General features: G+C 45.4%; 1 protein-coding gene across 1 annotated transcript in view; it reads right to left on the bottom strand.

Annotated features, from left to right (window-relative positions):
* col6a1 (collagen, type VI, alpha 1) overlaps window positions 1–21,040 on the bottom strand; it is a 128,575-nt gene that overhangs the window by 4,119 nt on the left and 103,416 nt on the right. Inside the window, exons 32-34 of the mRNA XM_072483020.1 lie at window positions 4,061–4,241; window positions 270–441; window positions 90–119 (exon numbers count right to left, since the gene is read on the bottom strand). Coding sequence (XP_072339121.1) covers window positions 90–119; window positions 270–441; window positions 4,061–4,241 — 383 coding nt within the window. The remainder of the gene's footprint in view (window positions 1–89; window positions 120–269; window positions 442–4,060; window positions 4,242–21,040) is intronic.

Genomic DNA, 21,040 nt, shown 5'->3' with positions numbered 1-21,040 from the left:
AATCTCTGGTTGGACTGACCTCAATCCTCACTTTAAAGTCACTGCCTTTGTTCTTAATTTATAAGGAAACACATTCAAAGTCTACTTACTGGAGCAAGAATAGTCTGGACATTTCTTTTCTGTAAGAGGAAACACAAAATATTAATGAAAAGATATCCATTAATGATTGCATTTTGTTAAAAACCCAATAAAAATAAGGAGCAGAGGGTCAGTCTCTTAAGGGGAGGTCTTGGCCTTGTGAGCGGGCGTTGTGCTGCCCTCTGGTGTACCTTTGCAGATGAATTGAGTTACATTTTCAAGGAAGGTATCTTCCAGCAGCTCCATGAAGTTGTCCCGTTGCAGGCTGAGCCCAGGAGCTGACGATGCTTCACAAGCAATCTGCTTGAGGCTTTCTGAGGCTGGATTATTACGGAAAATATCACTCACGCCAACCGAGACCACCTGGAACACAACGGGTAGTAAATGAGTGGCTTAGGTGGAAAGGCAGTGTATAGCGGGCAGAAGGGTCTGCAAGGACAGTTGATCAGGTAACAGTTGTTCAGTTGACTGGAGCCAGGTGAGCAGTTGAATGTATCGTTCATAGAATTCTAACTGCGCAGAAGGAGGCGATTTGGCCCATCCAGTCTGCACCGACCCTCTGATAGAGCACCCCACCTAGACCCACTGCCCCGTGACCCAATAACCACAGCTAACCTGCACATCTTTGGAAACTAAGGGGTAATTTATCATGACCAATCCACGGAACCTGCACACCTTTGGACTCTGGGAGGAAGCCGCAGCATCCGGAGGAAACCCACACAGGCACGGGGAGAAAGTTCAAACTCCAGACAAACAGTGACCCAAGGCTGGAATTGAACTCGGGTCCATGGCGCTGTGAGGCAGCAGTGCTAACCACTGTGCCACCCCTTGGAGAAGGATGTTGAAGTATATCCAAGAAAGGATTACTGCACCAAAAATAAAAAATTGTATTTGTATTTTGTGCAGCAAAAACTCCCAAGGAACGATCTGACAAAATTTGACACTGAGCCACTTAAGGACATACAGGGCAGGTTTTCAACCTGGCCAAAAAGGTAGGACTTAAGGAGCACCGTAAAGGAGATGAGTGAAGTAGGGAGGTTTAGGGAGCTTAGGGCCTAGACAATTGAATGCACAGCCTAGAAAGAAAGGGCAAAGGGATGCACATAAGGGGCGGAATTCTCCCTCAACGGCGCGATGTCCGCCGACTGGCGCCAAACACGGTGCCAATCAGACGGGCATCGCGCCGGCCCAAAGGTGCGGAATGCTCCGCATCTTTGGCGGCCTAGCCCCAACATTGAGGGGCTAGGCCGGCGCCGGAGGGATTTCCGCCCCGCCAGCTGGCGGAAATGGCGTTTGTTGCCCCGCCAGCTGGCACGGAAATGCGGCGCATGCGCGGGAGCGTCAGTGGCCGCTGACAGTTTCCTGGCGCATGCGCGGGAGCGTCAGCGGCCGCTGTCAGTTTCCCGCGCATGCGCAGTGGGGAGAGTCTCTTCCGCCTCCGCCATGGTGGAGGCCGTAGCGGAGGCGGAAGGGAAAGAGTGCCCCCATGGCACAGGCCCGCCCGCGGATTGGTGGGCCCCGATCGCGGGCCAGGCCACTGTGGGGGCACCCCCCAGGGTCAGATCGCCCCGCGCCCCCCCCCAGGACCCCGGAGCCCGCCCACGCCGCCTGGTCCCGCCGGTAAATACCAGGTTTGATTTACGCCGGCGGGACAGGCAATTTCTGGGCGGGACTTCGGCCCATCCAGGCCGGAGAATCCAGCGGGGGGTCCCGTCAACCGGCGCGGCCCGATTCCCGCCCCTGCCCAATCTCCGGTACCGGAGACTTCGGCGGGGGCGGGGGCGGGATTCACGGCGGCCTACGGCCATTCTCCGACCCGGCGGGGGGTCGGAGAATGACGCCCAAGGTCAGAGTTGGAGAAGTACAGACATCCCGAAGGATTGTCAGACTGGATGTTAAAATCGAGGCCTTGCCAGATGGGGAAAGGGTGATAGGGTCTACAGGACTTCATGGGAGTCAAGATATGGCAGCAGAGATTTGGATGAAGTTTATGGAGGGTGGGAGATGGAAACCTGACTGAGAGAACTTTGGAATAGTCTGGGGGTACCGAAGCTTGAATGGCTGAAGCAGTGGCAAAGGCACAGAGGATTGTGAAATCCAAAGTATCGGGCAACACGGAGCCAAGCGAAAGTGGGGTGCACAGGGCTTATAGCTGAGTAGGCCGGAGCATGAGGCAGGATGCAGATGGAAGGGTTCTTGGTGAATCTTTTGTAGGCAGGAGTTCAGGAAGTCAATAAGTAGAGCATTGGAGAATTTTTCAGGTGAAACCATATTGATGAGGCAAGACGTACGATGCAATTAGAGACTAAACAGAAAATGATGGACTGGATATAAGGGGTTTTGAAGCTCAGCTCATGGTCAAATCAAGATGTTTTTTGTTCCCCCTCTCCTCAGCTGCAAACAGTTTCCACACTCTTAGCACTGATCCACTGAGTCCAGAGAGTGAGTGGATTTGTGAGGAGTGGGGGAACTATCAGCTTTGGAGTGCATTACAGCTGAATCAGATTCAATTCTCAGCTGTAGCTAGAAGTTACAAAGGCGACATTAAGAAATGAATGCGTAACCTGTTTGTCTGGCACTCCTTTGTCCCCTAGTTTAATGGAAACAATTGTGTGGTTTGTTTTAAGTGGGTTAGTGCTCAGCTCCAATAATGGTCAAAAGAAAAATCAGATTGGCTATCCCCAGGTATCTTCACTTCTCCGAGTTGGGACCTTTTCTATGTTAAAGTTGTTGTAAGAATGCAAATTGTTCTTGCTGGCTGTATTAAGCATCCTTTGACTAAAGTGTCTTTTGATGCACATACAGCCTCAAAAACCAACATTAAAAAGCCAGAATTTATATAGCGCCTTTAACATAGTCGATACGTCACACAAGCAGAATCTGACACCGAGCCACGTAAGGAAATGTTAGGCCTGGTGACCGAAGGTTTGGTTAAAGAGGTTAGTTTTAAGGAGCATCTTAAAGTAGGAGAGCGAGATGGAGAGGTGGCGAGGTTTAGGGAAGGAATTCCAAACTTCACAGTGTGAGCAGATGAAGGGACAGCCAAGTGATGGGGAGAAAGAGAAAAATGGAGACAGAAGAAGCCAGAATTCGAGGGGCACCGAGATTCTGCAGGTTTGCCTGGTTTGAGGAGATTATAGAGCTATGGGGCGGGATTTTACTGGCCCCTCTGGGGACAGGCTGGAAGGGAGGAAGGCTGGTAAAATGTAGTGGTTCATGTGAGATGGCATGCCCAACATGTTCCCATTGACATGCCTTTAAATTGCCAGAGACAGATGGGCTGTCTGCCAAGAGGACTATGAAGCCACTTCAGTGCCCCATGAATGACCGCTTCCTCGCACCGTGGGCATTTTGCCCTTATCTGGAGATGGTTGGGGGGTGCTTGCCAGTGCATGGGGAAACCAACTGGCAGGCATTCAGTGCATGCCCGGGATGGGCCCTCCTTTTTGGTCCCGGGTCAGCGGGGTTAAAGACTCCAGTGGGTGAGCAGCTTAACACAACAGTAGACAGTACTTTGGGCCAGTGGGAGGGAGATTCTCACCTTTTAACGCACATGATCAAAACAACAATATTGCTGCAAGGAGAGAATGAGCAGGAAAAAAGAGCCAAGAAAGGGGCAATTCTGCCCACTGTGCTTTCGGTATGGCCCAATAAACTTTCCATTTCAAGTATTTATCCATTTGAAAGTTATGATTGAATTTGTTACCACCATTCCTTCATGTCGTACATTCCAGAACAATAAAACTTCACTGCACCATAAAAAAGCTCTCCCTATCTCCTTCGGTTACCAAACTTCCTGTCAGTGTTCTCCCGACCTATTCTATCAGAGCCCATCATGATTTTGCACATCACTATCAAATCTCCTCTTAACCTCTTCAACTCTAAGGAGAACAATCTTCAACTTCTCCCAACTCTCCAAGAAATTGAAATGAAAGATAATGTTGCCTATAATAAGAGATGGAATGAAGGAAAAGGACCTTACATTAGCTTCCTTACAGAGTGATGACAATGATTTGAGATCATCCCGCTGGTCTGTCCGCCCATCAGTGAGGACCAGGGCAACTCGTGCTTGGGTAATTGATCCTCGGAAGGCTGTCTTTGACCAGTCCAGTGCCGTCCCAGTATATGTTCCTCCAGCAATCCATTTGAGGTTCTTGATTGCACTAAGCATTGAAAACAAGATTTCTGCAATCGTTACTTACTAGCTGCTTCTTACAACCAATTTTTGCAAACCCCTCCCTATGCTCTCCTGAAGGTCTGAGTTCATGGACACCAGCTGCCTTTCAGTGTCACAACCACCTGGCAATTTGTTCATGCCCGTGGCTTGGCGTTGATGACTGATAGAACGCCCGATTACAAAGGGCGTCACAACCCTGATTTCACCCAAGCTCCACTCATTAACCCAGCAGGCATCCCTGGACAATCATCAAGAGCTGGACCCATGGCTGATTTCCCTTCCCTTGCCCTGTCCTGTAGCCCAGACTGACAAAGGGCTGAATTTCTGCATTTTGTGCAGTCAGCCCACCAGCCCTGGAAGGAAAGTTGGCCGGAAACCTACCTGTCTGGAAGTATACTACCCAGCAACCATAACGCACTTAGAGTGGGTCAAAGTAGCTAAGAGTGGGACTTCCCTCTTCAGTTGTGAAGAGGTACCACCCTCAGGAGGTGCCAGCCAACCTGATTGGATTGGGAGGGTAGGGAGAGGGGGGAGAAGGGGGGGTAACAAGGGTGGGGAAGAGGGGTGGAGGGGGGAGAGGAGGGGAAGGGGGATAAGAAGGGGAATGTGAGGGGGAGACGGGACAACCGGATTTTGGAGGGCTGGCAGTGCAGGGTGGAGGGGGGTGCTCCTGTTACACAGAGGTCATAGCCCGATTGATGTGGCCCCCCTTCCTACTCGTCTTTCTAAACATAGTTCAGAGGAAAATGGCCCACCCATTCAGGTATGACTGCCTATGCCAAGCAAATTGTGACATGGACAGCATATAATCCAGGTCAATAGGTTTGCTTAAGAGGCACAAGTAAAATTAAATAATTATTTACATATGGCAGGTAGGCTGACAATTTCAGTGATGCCCACCTAGACCGCTATGTGGTTCGGCATGGAGATGGGCATCAAGGTGGAGGGCTGGCCAACCAAACAATTTATCATGCACCCAAGCCCCAGACCTAACTGAAAACATGGCCGGCAGGCGACTCGTACAAATCATTTCATAGTCACTGTCTGAGATGGGCACAGACCCTGTGCGGAGAGACACTGCCCAATATATTAACCTGCCCTGTGTAAAGAGACACTGTCCAATATATTAACCTGCCCTGTGTAGAGAGACACTGTCCAATATATTAACCTGCCCTGTGTGGAGAGACACTGTCCAATATATTAACCTGTCCTGTGTAGAGAGACACTGTCCAATATATTAAACTGCCCTGTGTAGAGAGACACTGTCCAATATATTAACCTGCCCTGTGTGGAGAGACACTGTCCAATATATTAACCTGTCCTGTGTAGAGAGACAGTGTCCAATATATTAACCTGTCCTGTGTAGAGAGACAGTGTCCAATATATTAACCTGCCCTGTGTGGAGAGACACTGTCCAATATATTAACCTGTCCTGTGTAGAGAGACAGTGTCCAATATATTAACCTGTCCTGTGTAGAGAGACAGTGTCCAATATATTAACCTGTCCTGTGTAGAGAGACACTGTCCAATATATTAACCTGCCCTGTGTGGAGAGACACTGTAGAATATATTAACTTGCCCTGTGTCGAGATACACTGTCCAATATATTAACCTGTTCTGTGTGGAGAGACACTGTCCAATATATTAACCTGCCCTGTGCGAAGAGACACTGCCCAATATATTAACCTGCCCTGTGTAGAGAGACACTGTCCAATATATTAACCTGCCCTGTGCGAAGAGACACTGCCCAATATATTAACCTGCCCTGTGTAGAGAGACACTGTCCAATATATTAACCTGCCCTGTGTAGAGAGACACTGTCCAATATATTAACCTGCCCTGTGTAGAGAGACACTGTCCAATATATTAACCTGTCCTGTGTAGAGAGACACTGTCCAATATATTAACCTGCCCTGTGTGGAGAGACACTGTCCAATATATTAACCTGTCCTGTGTAGAGAGACACTGTCCAATATATTAACCTGTCCTGTGTAGAGAGACACTGTCCAATATATTAACCTGTCCTGTGTAGAGAGATACTGTCCAATATATTAACCTGTTCTGTGTACAGAGACACTGTCCAATATATTAACCTGCCCTGTGTAGAGAGACACTGTCCAATATATTAACCTGCCCTGTGTGGAGAGACACTGTCCAATATATTAACCTGCCCTGTGTACAGAGACACTGTCCAATATATTAACCTGCCCTGTGTAGAGAGACACTGTCCAATATATTAACCTGTCCTGTGTAGAGAGACACTGTCCAATATATTAACCTGTCCTGTGTGGAGAGACACTGTCCAATATATTAACCTGTCCTGTGTGGAGAGACACTGTCCAATATATTAACCTGCCCTGTGTAGAGAGCCACTGTCCAATATATTAACCTGCCCTGTGCGGAGAGACACTGTCCAATATATTAACCTGTACTGTGTGGAGAGACACTGTCCAATATATTAACCTGCTCTGTGTGGAGAGACACTGTCCAATATATTAACCTGTCCTGTGTGGAGAGACACTGTCCAATATATTAACCTGTCCTGTGTGGAGAGACACTGTCCAATATATTAACCTGTCCTGTGTGGAGAGACACTGTCCAATATATTAACCTGCTCTGTGTGGAGAGACACTGTCCAATATATTAACCTGTCCTGTGTGGAGAGACACTGTCCAATATATTAACCTGCTCTGTGTGGAGAGACACTGTCCAATATATTAACCTGTCCTGTGTGGAGAGACACTGTCCAATATATTAACCTGACCTGTGTGGAGAGACACTGTCCAATATATTAACCTGCTCTGTGTGGAGAGACACTGTCCAATATATTAACCTGCCCTGTGCGGAGAGACACTGTCCAATATATTAACCTGTCCTGTGTGGAGAGACACTGTCCAATATATTAACCTGCTCTGTGTGGAGAGACACTGTCCAATATATTAACCTGCCCTGTGCGAAGAGACACTGTCCAATATATTAACCTGTCCTGTGTGGAGAGACACTGTCCAATATATTAACCTGCTCTGTGTGGAGAGACACTGTCCAACATATTAACCTGCCCTGTGCGGAGAGACACTGTCCAATATATTAACCTGTACTGTGTGGAGAGACACTGTCCAATATATTAACCTGCTCTGTGTGGAGAGACACTGTCCAATATATTAACCTGCCCTGTGCGGAGAGACACTGTCCAATATATTAACCTGTCCTGTGTGGAGAGACACTGTCCAATATATTAACCTGTCCTGTGTAGAGAGACACTGTCCAATATATTAACCTGTCCTGTGTGGAGAGACACTGTCCAATATATTAACCTGCCCTGTGTGGAGAGACACTGTCCAATATATTAACCTGTCCTGTGTAGAGAGACACTGTCCAATATATTAACCTGTCCTGTGTAGAGAGACACTGTCCAATATATTAACCTGTCCTGTGTAGAGAGACACTGTCCAATATATTAACCTGTCCTGTGTAGAGAGACACTGTCCAATATATTAACCTGTCCTGTGTGGAGAGACACTGTCCAATATATTAACCTGTCCTGTGTGGAGAGACACTGTCCAATATATTAACCTGTCCTGTGTGGAGAGACACTGTCCAATATATTAACCTGCCCTGTGTGGAGAGACACTGTCCAATATATTAACCTGCCCTGTGCGGAGAGACACTGTCCAATATATTAATCTGTCCTGTGTGGAGAGACACTGTCCAATATATTAACCTGTACTGTGTGGAGAGACACTGTCCAATATATTAACCTGCCCTGAGTGGTGAGACACTGTCCAATATATTAACCTGCCCTGTGCGGAGAGACACTGTCCAATATATTAATCTGTCCTGTGTAGAGAGACACTGTCCAATATATTAACCTGCCCTGTGTGGAGAGACACTGTCCAATATATTAACCTGCCCTGCGTGAAGAGACACTGTCCAATATATTAACCTGCCCTGTGCGGAGGACACTGTCCAATATATTAATCTGTCCTGTGTGGAGAGACACTGTCCAATATATTAACCTGTCCTGTGTGGAGAGACACTGTCCAATATATTAACCTGTCCTGTGTAGAGAGACACTGTCCAATATATTAACCTGTCCTGTGTAGAGAGACACTGTCCAATATATTAACCTGCCCTGTGTAGAGAGACACTGTCCAATATATTAACATTTCCTGTGTAGAGAGACACTGTCCAATATATTAACCTGCCCTGTGTGGAGAGACACTGTCCAATATATTAACCTGTCCTGTGTAGAGAGACACTGTCCAATATATTAACCTGTCCTGTGTGGAGAGACACTGTCCAATATATTAACCTGTCCTGTGTAGAGAGACACTGTCCAATATATTAACCTGTCCTGTGTAGAGAGACACTGTAGAATATATTAACCTGCCCTGTGTGGAGAGACACTGTCCAATATATTAACCTGCCCTTTGCGGAGAGACACTGTCCAATATATTAATCTGTCCTGTGTAGAGAGACACTGTCCAATATATTAACCTGTCCTGTGTGGAGAGACACTGTCCAATATATTAACCTGCCCTGTGTGGAGAGACACTGTCCAATATATTAACCTGCCCTGTGTAGAGAGACACTGTCCAATATATTAACCTGTCCTGTGTAGAGAGACACTGTCCAATATATTAACCTGTCCTGTGTGGAGAGACACTGTCCAATATATTAACCTGCCCTGTGTGGAGAGACACTGTCCAAAATATTAACCTGTCCTGTGTGGAGAGACACTGTCCAATATATTAACCTGTCCTGTGTGGAGAGACACTGTCCAATATATTAACCTGCCCTGTGTAGAGAGACACTGTCCAATATATTAACCTGTCCTGTGTAGAGAGACACTGTCCAATATATTAACCTGTCCTGTGTGGAGAGACACTGTCCAATATATTAACCTGCCCTGTGTGGAGAGACACTGTCCAATATATTAACCTGCCCTGTGTAGAGAGACACTGTCCAATATATTAACCTGTCCTGTGTAGAGAGACACTGTCCAATATATTAACCTGTCCTGTGCGGAGAGACACTGTCCAATATATTAACCTGCCCTGTGTGGAGAGACACTGTCCAATATATTAACCTGCCCTGTGTGGAGAGACACTGTCCAATATATTAACCTGCCCTGTGTAGAGAGACACTGTCCAATATATTAACCTGTCCTGTGTGGAGAGACACTGTCCAATATATTAACCTGTCCTGTGTAGAGAGACACTGTCCAATATATTAACCTGTCCTGTGTAGAGAGGCACTGTCCAATATATTAACCTGCCCTGTGCGGAGAGACACTGTCCAATATATTAACCTGCCCTGCGCGGAGAGACACTGTCCAATATATTAACCTGCCCTGCGTGAAGAGACACTGTCCAATATATTAACCTGCCCTGTGTGGAGAGGCACTGTCCAATATATTAACCTGTCCTGTGCGGAGAGACACTGTCCAATATATTTATCTGTCCTGTGTGGAGAGACACTGTCCAATATATTAATCTGTCCTGTGTGGAGAGACACTGTCCAATATATTAACCTGTCCTGTGCGGAGAGACACTGTCCAATATATTAATCTGTCCTGTGCGGAGAGACACTGTCCAATATATTAATCTGTCCTGTGTGGAGAGACACTGTCCAATATATTAACCTGCCCTGCGTGAAGAGACACTGTCCAATATATTAACCTGCCCTGTGTGGAGAGACACTGTCCAATATATTAATCTGTCCTGTGTGGAGAGACACTGTCCAATATATTAACCTGCCCTGTGCGGAGAGGCACTGTCCAATATATTAACCTGCCCTGTGTGGAGAGACACTGTCCAATATATTAACCTGCCCTGTGCGGAGAGACACTGTCCAATATATTAACCTGCCCTGCGTGAAGAGACACTGTCCAATATATTAACCTGCCCTGTGTGGAGAGACACTGTCCAATATGAAAACCTGCCTTGTGCGGAGAGGCACTGTCCAATATATTAACCTGCCCTGTGTAGAGAGACACTGTCCAATATATTAACCTGTCCTGTGCAGAGAGACACTGTCCAATATATTAACCTGTCCTATGTGGAGAGACACTGTCCAATATATTAACCTGTCCTGTGTGGAGAGACACTGTCCAATATATTAACCTGCTCTGTGTGGAGAGACACTGTCCAATATATTAACCTGCCCTGTGCGGAGAGACACTGTCCAATATATTAACCTGTCCTGTGTGGAGAGACACTGTCCAATATATTAACCTGTCCTGTGTAGAGAGACACTGTCCAATATATTAACCTGTCCTGTGTGGAGAGACACTGTCCAATATATTAACCTGCCCTGTGTGGAGAGACACTGTCCAATATATTAACCTGTCCTGTGTAGAGAGACACTGTCCAATATATTAACCTGTCCTGTGTAGAGAGACACTGTCCAATATATTAACCTGTCCTGTGTAGAGAGACACTGTCCAATATATTAACCTGTCCTGTGTAGAGAGACACTGTCCAATATATTAACCTGTCCTGTGTGGAGAGACACTGTCCAATATATTAACCTGTCCTGTGTGGAGAGACACTGTCCAATATATTAACCTGTCCTGTGTGGAGAGACACTGTCCAATATATTAACCTGCCCTGTGTGGAGAGACACTGTCCAATATATTAACCTGCCCTGTGCGGAGAGACACTGTCCAATATATTAATCTGTCCTGTGTGGAGAGACACTGTCCAATATATTAACCTGTACTGTGTGGAGAGACACTGTCCAATATATTAACCTGCCCTGAGTGGAGAGACACTGTCCAATATATTAACCTGCCCTGTGCGGAGAGACACTGTCCAATATATTAATCTGTCCTGTGTAGAGAGACACTGTCCAATATATTAACCTGCCCTGTGTGGAGAGACACTGTCCAATATATTAACCTGCCCTGCGTGAAGAGACACTGTCCAATATATTAACCTGCCCTGTGCGGAGAGACACTGTCCAATATATTAATCTGTCCTGTGTGGAGAGACACTGTCCAATATATTAACCTGTCCTGTGTAGAGAGACACTGTCCAATATATTAACCTGTCCTGTGTAGAGAGACACTGTCCAATATATTAACCTGCCCTGTGTAGAGAGACACTGTCCAATATATTAACATTTCCTGTGTAGAGAGACACTGTCCAATATATTAACCTGCCCTGTGTGGAGAGACACTGTCCAATATATTAACCTGTCCTGTGTAGAGAGACACTGTCCAATATATTAACCTGTCCTGTGTGGAGAGACACTGTCCAATATATTAACCTGTCCTGTGTAGAGAGACACTGTCCAATATATTAACCTGTCCTGTGTAGAGAGACACTGTAGAATATATTAACCTGCCCTGTGTGGAGAGACACTGTCCAATATATTAACATGCCCTGTGCGGAGAGACACTGTCCAATATATTAATCTGTCCTGTGTAGAGAGACACTGTCCAATATATTAACCTGTCCTGTGTGGAGAGACACTGTCCAATATATTAACCTGCCCTGTGTGGAGAGACACTGTCCAATATATTAACCTGCCCTGTGTAGAGAGACACTGTCCAATATATTAACCTGTCCTGTGTAGAGAGACACTGTCCAATATATTAACCTGTCCTGTGTGGAGAGACACTGTCCAATATATTAACCTGCCCTGTGTGGAGAGACACTGTCCAATATATTAACCTGTCCTGTGTGGAGAGACACTGTCCAATATATTAACCTGTCCTGTGTGGAGAGAAACTGTCCAATATATTAACCTGCCCTGTGTAGAGAGACACTGTCCAATATATTAACCTGTCCAGTGTAGAGAGACACTGTCCAATATATTAACCTGTCCTGTGTGGAGAGACACTGTCCAATATATTAACCTGCCCTGTGTGGAGAGACACTGTCCAATATATTAACCTGCCCTGTGTAGAGAGACACTGTCCAATATATTAACCTGTCCTGTGTAGAGAGACACTGTCCAATATATTAACCTGTCCTGTGCGGAGAGACACTGTCCAATATATTAACCTGCCCTGTGTGGAGAGACACTGTCCAATATATTAACCTGCCCTGTGTGGAGAGACACTGTCCAATATATTAACCTGCCCTGTGTACAGGGACACTGTCCAATATATTAACCTGTCCTGTGTGGAGAGACACTGTCCAATATATTAACCTGTCCTGTGTAGAGAGACACTGTCCAATATATTAACCTGTCCTGTGTAGAGAGACACTGTCCAATATATTAACCTGCCCTGTGCGGAGAGACACTGTCCAATATATTAACCTGCCCTGTGCGGAGAGACACTGTCCAATATATTAACCTGCCCTGCGTGAAGAGACACTGTCCAATATATTAACCTGCCCTGTGTGGAGAGACACTGTCCAATATATTAACCTGTCCTGTGCGGAGAGACACTGTCCAATATATTAATCTGTCCTGTGTGGAGAGACACTGTCCAATATATTAATCTGTCCTGTGTGGAGAGACACTGTCCAATATATTAACCTGTCCTGTGCGGAGAGACACTGTCCAATATATTAATCTGTCCTGTGCGGAGAGACACTGTCCAATATATTAATCTGTCCTGTGTGGAGAGACACTGTCCAATATATTAACCTGCCCTGCGTGAAGAGACACTGTCCAATATATTAACCTGCCCTGTGTGGAGAGACACTGTCCAATATATTAATCTGTCCTGTGTGGAGAGACACTGTCCAATATATTAACCTGCCCTGTGTGGAGAGACACTGTCCAATATATTAATCTGTCCTGTGTGGAGAGACACTGTCCAATATATTAACCTGCCCTGTGTGGAGAGACACTGTCCAATATATTAACCTGCCCTGTGTAGAGAGACACTGTCCAATATATTAACCTGTCCTGTGTAGAGAGACACTGTCCAATATATTAACCTGCCCTGAGTGGAGAGACACTGTCCAATATATTAACCTGTCCTGTGTGGAGAGACACTGTCCAATATATTAACCTGCCCTGTGCGAAGAGACACTGCCCAATATATTAACCTGTCCTGTGTGGAGAGACACTGTCCAATATATTAACCTGCCCTGTGCGGAGAGACACTGTCCAATATATTAACCTGCCCTGTGTAGAGATACACTGTCCAATATATTAACCTGTCCTGTGTGGAGAGACACTGTCCAATATATTAACCTGTCCTGTGTAGAGAGACACTGTCCAATATATTAACCTGCCCTGTGCGAAGAGACACTGCCCAATATATTAACCTGTCCTGTGTGGAGAGACACTGTCCAATATATTAACCTGTCCTGTGTGGAGAGACACTGTCCAATATATTAACCTGCCCTGTGTGGAGAGACACTGTCCAATATATTAACCTGCCCTGTCCGGAGAGACACTGTCCAATATATTAACCTGCCCTGTGTAGAGATACACTGTCCAATATATTAACCTGCCCTGTGTAGAGAGACACTGTCCAATATATTAACCTGCCCTGTGTAGAGAGACACTGTCCAATATATTAACCTGCCCTGTGTAGAGATACACTGTCCAATATATTAACCTGCCCTGTGTAGAGATACACTGTCCAATATATTAACCTGCCCTGTGTAGAGATACACTGTCCAATATATTAACCTGCCCTGTGTGGAGAGACACTGTCCAATATATTAACCTGCCCTGTGCGGAGAGACACTGTCCAATATATTAACCTGCCCTGTGTAGAGATACACTGTCCAATATATTAACCTGCCCTGTGTGGAGAGACACTGTCCAATATATTAACCTGCCCTGTGTGGAGAGACACTGTCCAATATATTAACCTGCCCTGTGTAGAGATACACTGTCCAATATATTAACCTGCCCTGTGTAGAGATACACTGTCCAATATATTAACCTGCCCTGTGCGGAGAGACACTGTCCAATATATTAACCTGCCCTGTGTGGAGAGACACTGTCCAATATATTAACCTGCCCTGTGCGGAGAGACACTGTCCAATATATTAACCTGCCCTGTGTGGAGAGACACTGTCCAATATATTAACCTGCCCTGTGTGGAGAGACACTGTCCAATATATTAACCTGCCCTGTGTGGAGAGACACTGTCCAATATATTAACCTGCCCTGTGTGGAGAGACACTGTCCAATATATTAACCTGCCCTGCGTACAGAGACACTGTCCAATATATTAACCTGTCCTGCGTACAGAGACACTGTCCAATATATTAACCTGCCCTGTGTAGAGAGACACTGTCCAATATATTAACCTGCCCTGTGTGGAGAGACACTGTAGAATATATTAACCTGCCCTGTGTCGAGATACACTGTCCAATATATTAACCTGCCCTGTGTAGAGAGACACTGTCCAATATATTAACCTGCCCTGTGTAGAGAGACACTGTCCAATATATTAACCTGCCCTGTGCGGAGAGACACTGTCCAATATATTAACCTGTCCTGTGTAGAGAGACACTGTCCAATATATTAACCTGCCCTGTGTGTAGAGACACTGTCCAATATATTAACCTGCCCTGCGTACAGAGATACTGTCCAATATATTAACCTGTCCTGCGTACAGAGACACTGTCCAATATATTAACCTGCTCTGTGTAGAGAGACACTGTCCAATATATTAACCTGCCCTGTGTGGAGAGACACTGTCCAATATATTAACCTGCCCTGTGTAGAGAGACACTGTCCAATATATTAACATTTCCTGTGTAGAGAGACACTGTCCAATATATTAACCTGCCCTGTGTGGAGAGACACTGTCCAATATATTAACCTGTCCTGTGTAGAGAGACACTGTCCAATATATTAACCTGTCCTGTGTGGAGAGACACTGTCCAATATATTAACCTGTCCTGTGTAGAGAGACACTGTCCAATATATTAACCTGTCCTGTGTAGAGAGACACTGTAGAATATATTAACCTGCCCTGTGTGGAGAGCCACTGTCCAATATATTAACCTGCCCTGTGCGGAGAGACACTGTCCAATATATTAATCTGTCCTGTGTAGAGAGACACTGTCCAATATATTAACCTGTCCTGTGTGGAGAGACACTGTCCAATATATTAACCTGCCCTGTGTGGAGAGACACTGTCCAATATATTAACCTGCCCTGTGTAGAGAGACACTGTCCAATATATTAACCTGTCCTGTGTAGAGAGACACTGTCCAATATATTAACCTGTCCTGTGTAGAGAGACACTGTCCAATATATTAACCTGTCCTGTGTAGAGAGACACTGTCCAATATATTAACCTGTCCTGTGTGGAGAGACACTGTCCAATATATTAACCTGTCCTGTGTGGAGAGACACTGTCCAATATATTAACCTGTCCTGTGTGGAGAGACACTGTCCAATATATTAACCTGCCCTGTGTGGAGAGACACTGTCCAATATATTAACCTGCCCTGTGCGGAGAGACACTGTCCAATATATTAATCTGTCCTGTGTGGAGAGACACTGTCCAATATATTAACCTGTACTGTGTGGAGAGACACTGTCCAATATATTAACCTGCCCTGAGTGGAGAGACACTGTCCAATATATTAACCTGCCCTGTGCGGAGAGACACTGTCCAATATATTAATCTGTCCTGTGTAGAGAGACACTGTCCAATATATTAACCTGCCCTGTGTGGAGAGACACTGTCCAATATATTAACCTGCCCTGCGTGAAGAGACACTGTCCAATATATTAACCTGCCCTGTGCGGAGAGACACTGTCCAATATATTAATCTGTCCTGTGTGGAGAGACACTGTCCAATATATTAACCTGTCCTGTGTAGAGAGACACTGTCCAATATATTAACCTGTCCTGTGTAGAGAGACACTGTCCAATATATTAACCTGCCCTGTGTGGAGAGACACTGTCCAATATATTAACCTGTCCTGTGTAGAGAGACACTGTCCAATATATTAACCTGTCCTGTGTGGAGAGACACTGTCCAATATATTAACCTGTCCTGTGTAGAGAGACACTGTCCAATATATTAACCTGTCCTGTGTAGAGAGACACTGTAGAATATATTAACCTGCCCTGTGTGGAGAGACACTGTCCAATATATTAACATGCCCTGTGCGGAGAGACACTGTCCAATATATTAATCTGTCCTGTGTAGAGAGACACTGTCCAATATATTAACCTGTCCTGTGTGGAGAGACACTGTCCAATATATTAACCTGCCCTGTGTGGAGAGACACTGTCCAATATATTAACCTGCCCTGTGTAGAGAGACACTGTCCAATATATTAACCTGTCCTGTGTAGAGAGACACTGTCCAATATATTAACCTTTCCTGTGTGGAGAGACACTGTCCAATATATTAACCTGCCCTGTGTGGAGAGACACTGTCCAATATATTAACCTGTCCTGTGTGGAGAGACACTGTCCAATATATTAACCTGTCCTGTGTGGAGAGACACTGTCCAATATATTAACCTGCCCTGTGTAGAGAGACACTGTCCAATATATTAACCTGTCCTGTGTAGAGAGACACTGTCCAATATATTAACCTGTCCTGTGTGGAGAGACACTGTCCAATATATTAACCTGCCCTGTGTGGAGAGACACTGTCCAATATATTAACCTGCCCTGTGTAGAGAGACACTGTCCAATATATTAACCTGTCCTGTGTAGAGAGACACTGTCCAATATATTAACCTGTCCTGTGCGGAGAGACACTGTCCAATATATTAACCTGCCCTGTGTGGAGAGACACTGTCCAATATATTAACCTGCCCTGTGTGGAGAGACACTGTCCAATATATTAACCTGCCCTGTGTACAGGGACACTGTCCAATATATTAACCTGTCCTGTGTGGAGAGACACTGTCCAATATATTAACCTGTCCTGTGTAGAGAGACACTGTCCAATATATTAACCTGTCCTGTGTAGAGAGACACTGTCCAATATATTAACCTGCCTGTGCGGAGAGACACTGTCCAATATATTAACCTGTCCTGTGTGGAGAGACACTGTCCAATATATTAATCTGTCCTGTGTGGAGAGACACTGTCCAATATATTAACCTGCCCTGTGTGGAGAGACACTGTCCAATATATTAACCTGTCCTGTGCGGAGAGACACTGTCCAATATATTAATCTGTCCTGTGCGGAGAGACACTGTCCAATATATTAATCTGTCCTGTGTGGAGAGACACTGTCCAATATATTAACCTGCCCTGCGTGAAGAGACACTGTCCAATATATTAACCTGCCCTGTGTGGAGAGACACTGTCCAATATATTAACCTGCCCTGTGCGGAGAGACACTGTCCAATATATTAACCTGCCCTGTGTGGAGAGACACTGTCCAATATATTAACCTGCCCTGTGTGGAGACACACTGTCCAATATATTAACCTGCCCTGTGCGGAGAGACACTGTCCAATATATTAACCTGCCCTGTGCGGAGAGACACTGTCCAATATATTAACCTGCCCTGTGTGGAGAGACACTGTCCAATATATTAACCTGTCCTGTGTGGAGAGACACTGTCCAATATATTAACCTGTCCTGTGTGGAGAGACACTGTCCAATATATTAACCTGCCCTGTGTGGAGACACACTGTCCAATATATTAACCTGCCCTGTGTGGAGAGACACTGTCCAATATATTAACCTGTCCTGTGTAGAGAGACACTGTCCAATATATTAACCTGCCCTGTGTGGAGAGACACTGTCCAATATATTAACCTGTCCTGTGTGGAGAGACACTGTCCAATATATTAACCTGTCCTGTGTGGAGAGACACTGTCCAATATATTAACCTGTCCTGTGTGGAGAGACACTGTCCAATATGTTAACCTGCCCTGTGCGGAGAGGCACTGTCCAATATATTAACCTGCCCTGTGTAGAGAGACACTGTCCAATATATTAACCTGTCCTGTGTAGAGAGACACTGTCCAATATATTAACCTGTCCTGTGCGGAGAGACACTGTCCAATATATTAACCTGCCCTGTGTAGAGATACACTGTCCAATATATTAACCTGCCCTGTGTAGAGAGACACTGTCCAATATATTAACCTGCCCTGTGTGGAGAGACACTGTAGAATATATTAACCTGCCCTGTGTCGAGATACACTGTCCAATATATTAACCTGCCCTGTGTAGAGAGACACTGTCCAATATATTAACCTGCCCTGTGTAGAGAGACACTGTCCAATATATTAACCTGCCCTGTGCGGAGAGACACTGTCCAATATATTAACCTGTCCTGTGTAGAGAGACACTGTCCAATATATTAACCTGCCCTGTGTGTAGAGACACTGTCCAATATATTAACCTGCCCTGCGTACAGAGATACTGTCCAATATATTAACCTGTCCTGCGTACAGAGACACTGTCCAATATATTAACCTGCTCTGTGTAGAGAGACACTGTCCAATATATTAACCTGCCCTGTGTGGAGAGACACCGTCCAATATATTAACCTGCCCTGTGTAGAGAGACACTGTCCAATATATTAACATTTCCTGTGTAGAGAGACACTGTCCAATATATTAACCTGCCCTGTGTGGAGAGACACTGTCCAATATATTAACCTGTCCTGTGTAGAGAGACACTGTCCAATATATTAACCTGTCCTGTGTGGAGAGACACTGTCCAATATATTAACCTGTCCTGTGTAGAGAGACACTGTCCAATATATTAACCTGCCCTGTGCGGAGAGACACTGTCCAATATATTAACCTGCCCTGTGCGGAGAGACACTGTCCAATATATTAATCTGTCCTGTGTAGAGAGACACTGTCCAATATATTAACCTGTCCTGTGTGGAGAGACACTGTCCAATATATTAACCTGCCCTGTGTGGAGAGACACTGTCCAATATATTAACCTGCCCTGTGTAGAGAGACACTGTCCAATATATTAACCTGTCCTGTGTAGAGAGACACTGTCCAATATATTAACCTGTCCTGTGTGGAGAGACACTGTCCAATATATTAACCTGCCCTGTGTGGAGAGACACTGTCCAATATATTAACCTGTCCTGTGTGGAGAGACACTGTCCAATATATTAACCTGTCCTGTGTGGAGAGACACTGTCCAATATATTAACCTGCCCTGTGTAGAGAGACACTGTCCAATATATTAACCTGTCCTGTGTAGAGAGACACTGTCCAATATATTAACCTGTCCTGTGTGGAGAGACACTGTCCAATATATTAACCTGCCCTGTGTGGAGAGACACTGTCCAATATATTAACCTGCCCTGTGTAGAGAGACACTGTCCAATATATTAACCTGTCCTGTGTAGAGAGACACTGTCCAATATATTAACCTGTCCTGTGCGGAGAGACACTGTCCAATATATTAACCTGCCCTGTGTGGAGAGACACTGTCCAATATATTAACCTGCCCTGTGTGGAGAGACACTGTCCAATATATTAACCTGCCCTGTGTAGAGAGACACTGTCCAATATATTAACCTGTCCTGTGTGGAGAGACACTGTCCAATATATTAACATGTCCTGTGTAGAGAGACACTGTCCAATATATTAACCTGTCCTGTGTAGAGAGACACTGTCCAATATATTAACCTGCCCTGTGCGGAGTGACACTGTCCAATATATTAACCTGCCCTGCGCGGAGAGACACTGTCCAATATATTAACCTGCCCTGCGCGAAGAGACACTGTCCAATATATTAACCTGCCCTGTGTGGAGAGACACTGTCCAATATATTAACCTGCCCTGTGTGGAGAGACACTGTGCAATATATTAACCTGTCCTGTGCGGAGAGACACTGTCCAATATATTAATCTGTCCTGTGTGGAGAGACACTGTCCAATATATTAATCTGTCCTGTGTGGAGAGACACTGTCCAATATATTAACCTGTCCTGTGCGGAGAGACACTGTCCAATATATTAATCTGTCCTTTGCGGAGAGACACTGTCCAATATATTAACCTGCCCTGTGTGGAGAGACACTGTCCAATATATTAACCTGTCCTGTGTAGAGAGACACTGTCCAATATATTAACCTGCCCTGTGTGGAGAGACACTGTCCAATATATTAACCTGTCCTGTGTGGAGAGACACTGTCCAATATATTAACCTGTCCTGTGTGGAGAGACACTGTCCAATATATTAACCTGTCCTGTGTGGAGAGACACTGTCCAATATGTTAACCTGCCCTGTGCGGAGAGGCACTGTCCAATATATTAACCTGCCCTGTGTAGAGAGACACTGTCCAATATATTAACCTGTCCTGTGTAGAGAGACACTGTCCAATATATTAACCTGTCCTGTGCGGAGAGACACTGTCCAATATATTAACCTGCCCTGTGTAGAGATACACTGTCCAATATATTAACCTGCCCTGTGTAGAGAGACACTGTCCAATATATTAACCTGCCCTGTGTGGAGAGACACTGTAGAATATATTAACCTGCCCTGTGTCGAGATACACTGTCCAATATATTAACCTGCCCTGTGTAGAGAGACACTGTCCAATATATTAACCTGCCCTGTGTAGAGAGACACTGTCCAATATATTAACCTGCCCTGTGCGGAGAGACACTGTCCAATATATTAACCTGTCCTGTGTAGAGAGACACTGTCCAATATATTAACCTGCCCTGTGTGTAGAGACACTGTCCAATATATTAACCTGCCCTGCGTACAGAGATACTGTCCAATATATTAACCTGTCCTGCGTACAGAGACACTGTCCAATATATTAACCTGCTCTGTGTAGAGAGACACTGTCCAATATATTAACCTGCCCTGTGTGGAGAGACACCGTCCAATATATTAACCTGCCCTGTGTAGAGAGACACTGTCCAATATATTAACATTTC

This window comes from Scyliorhinus torazame, chromosome 2, assembly GCF_047496885.1.
Source record: "Scyliorhinus torazame isolate Kashiwa2021f chromosome 2, sScyTor2.1, whole genome shotgun sequence".
NCBI classification, from domain to species: Eukaryota; Metazoa; Chordata; class Chondrichthyes; order Carcharhiniformes; family Scyliorhinidae; genus Scyliorhinus; species Scyliorhinus torazame.
This window is presented reverse-complemented; position numbering and strand designations above follow the sequence as displayed.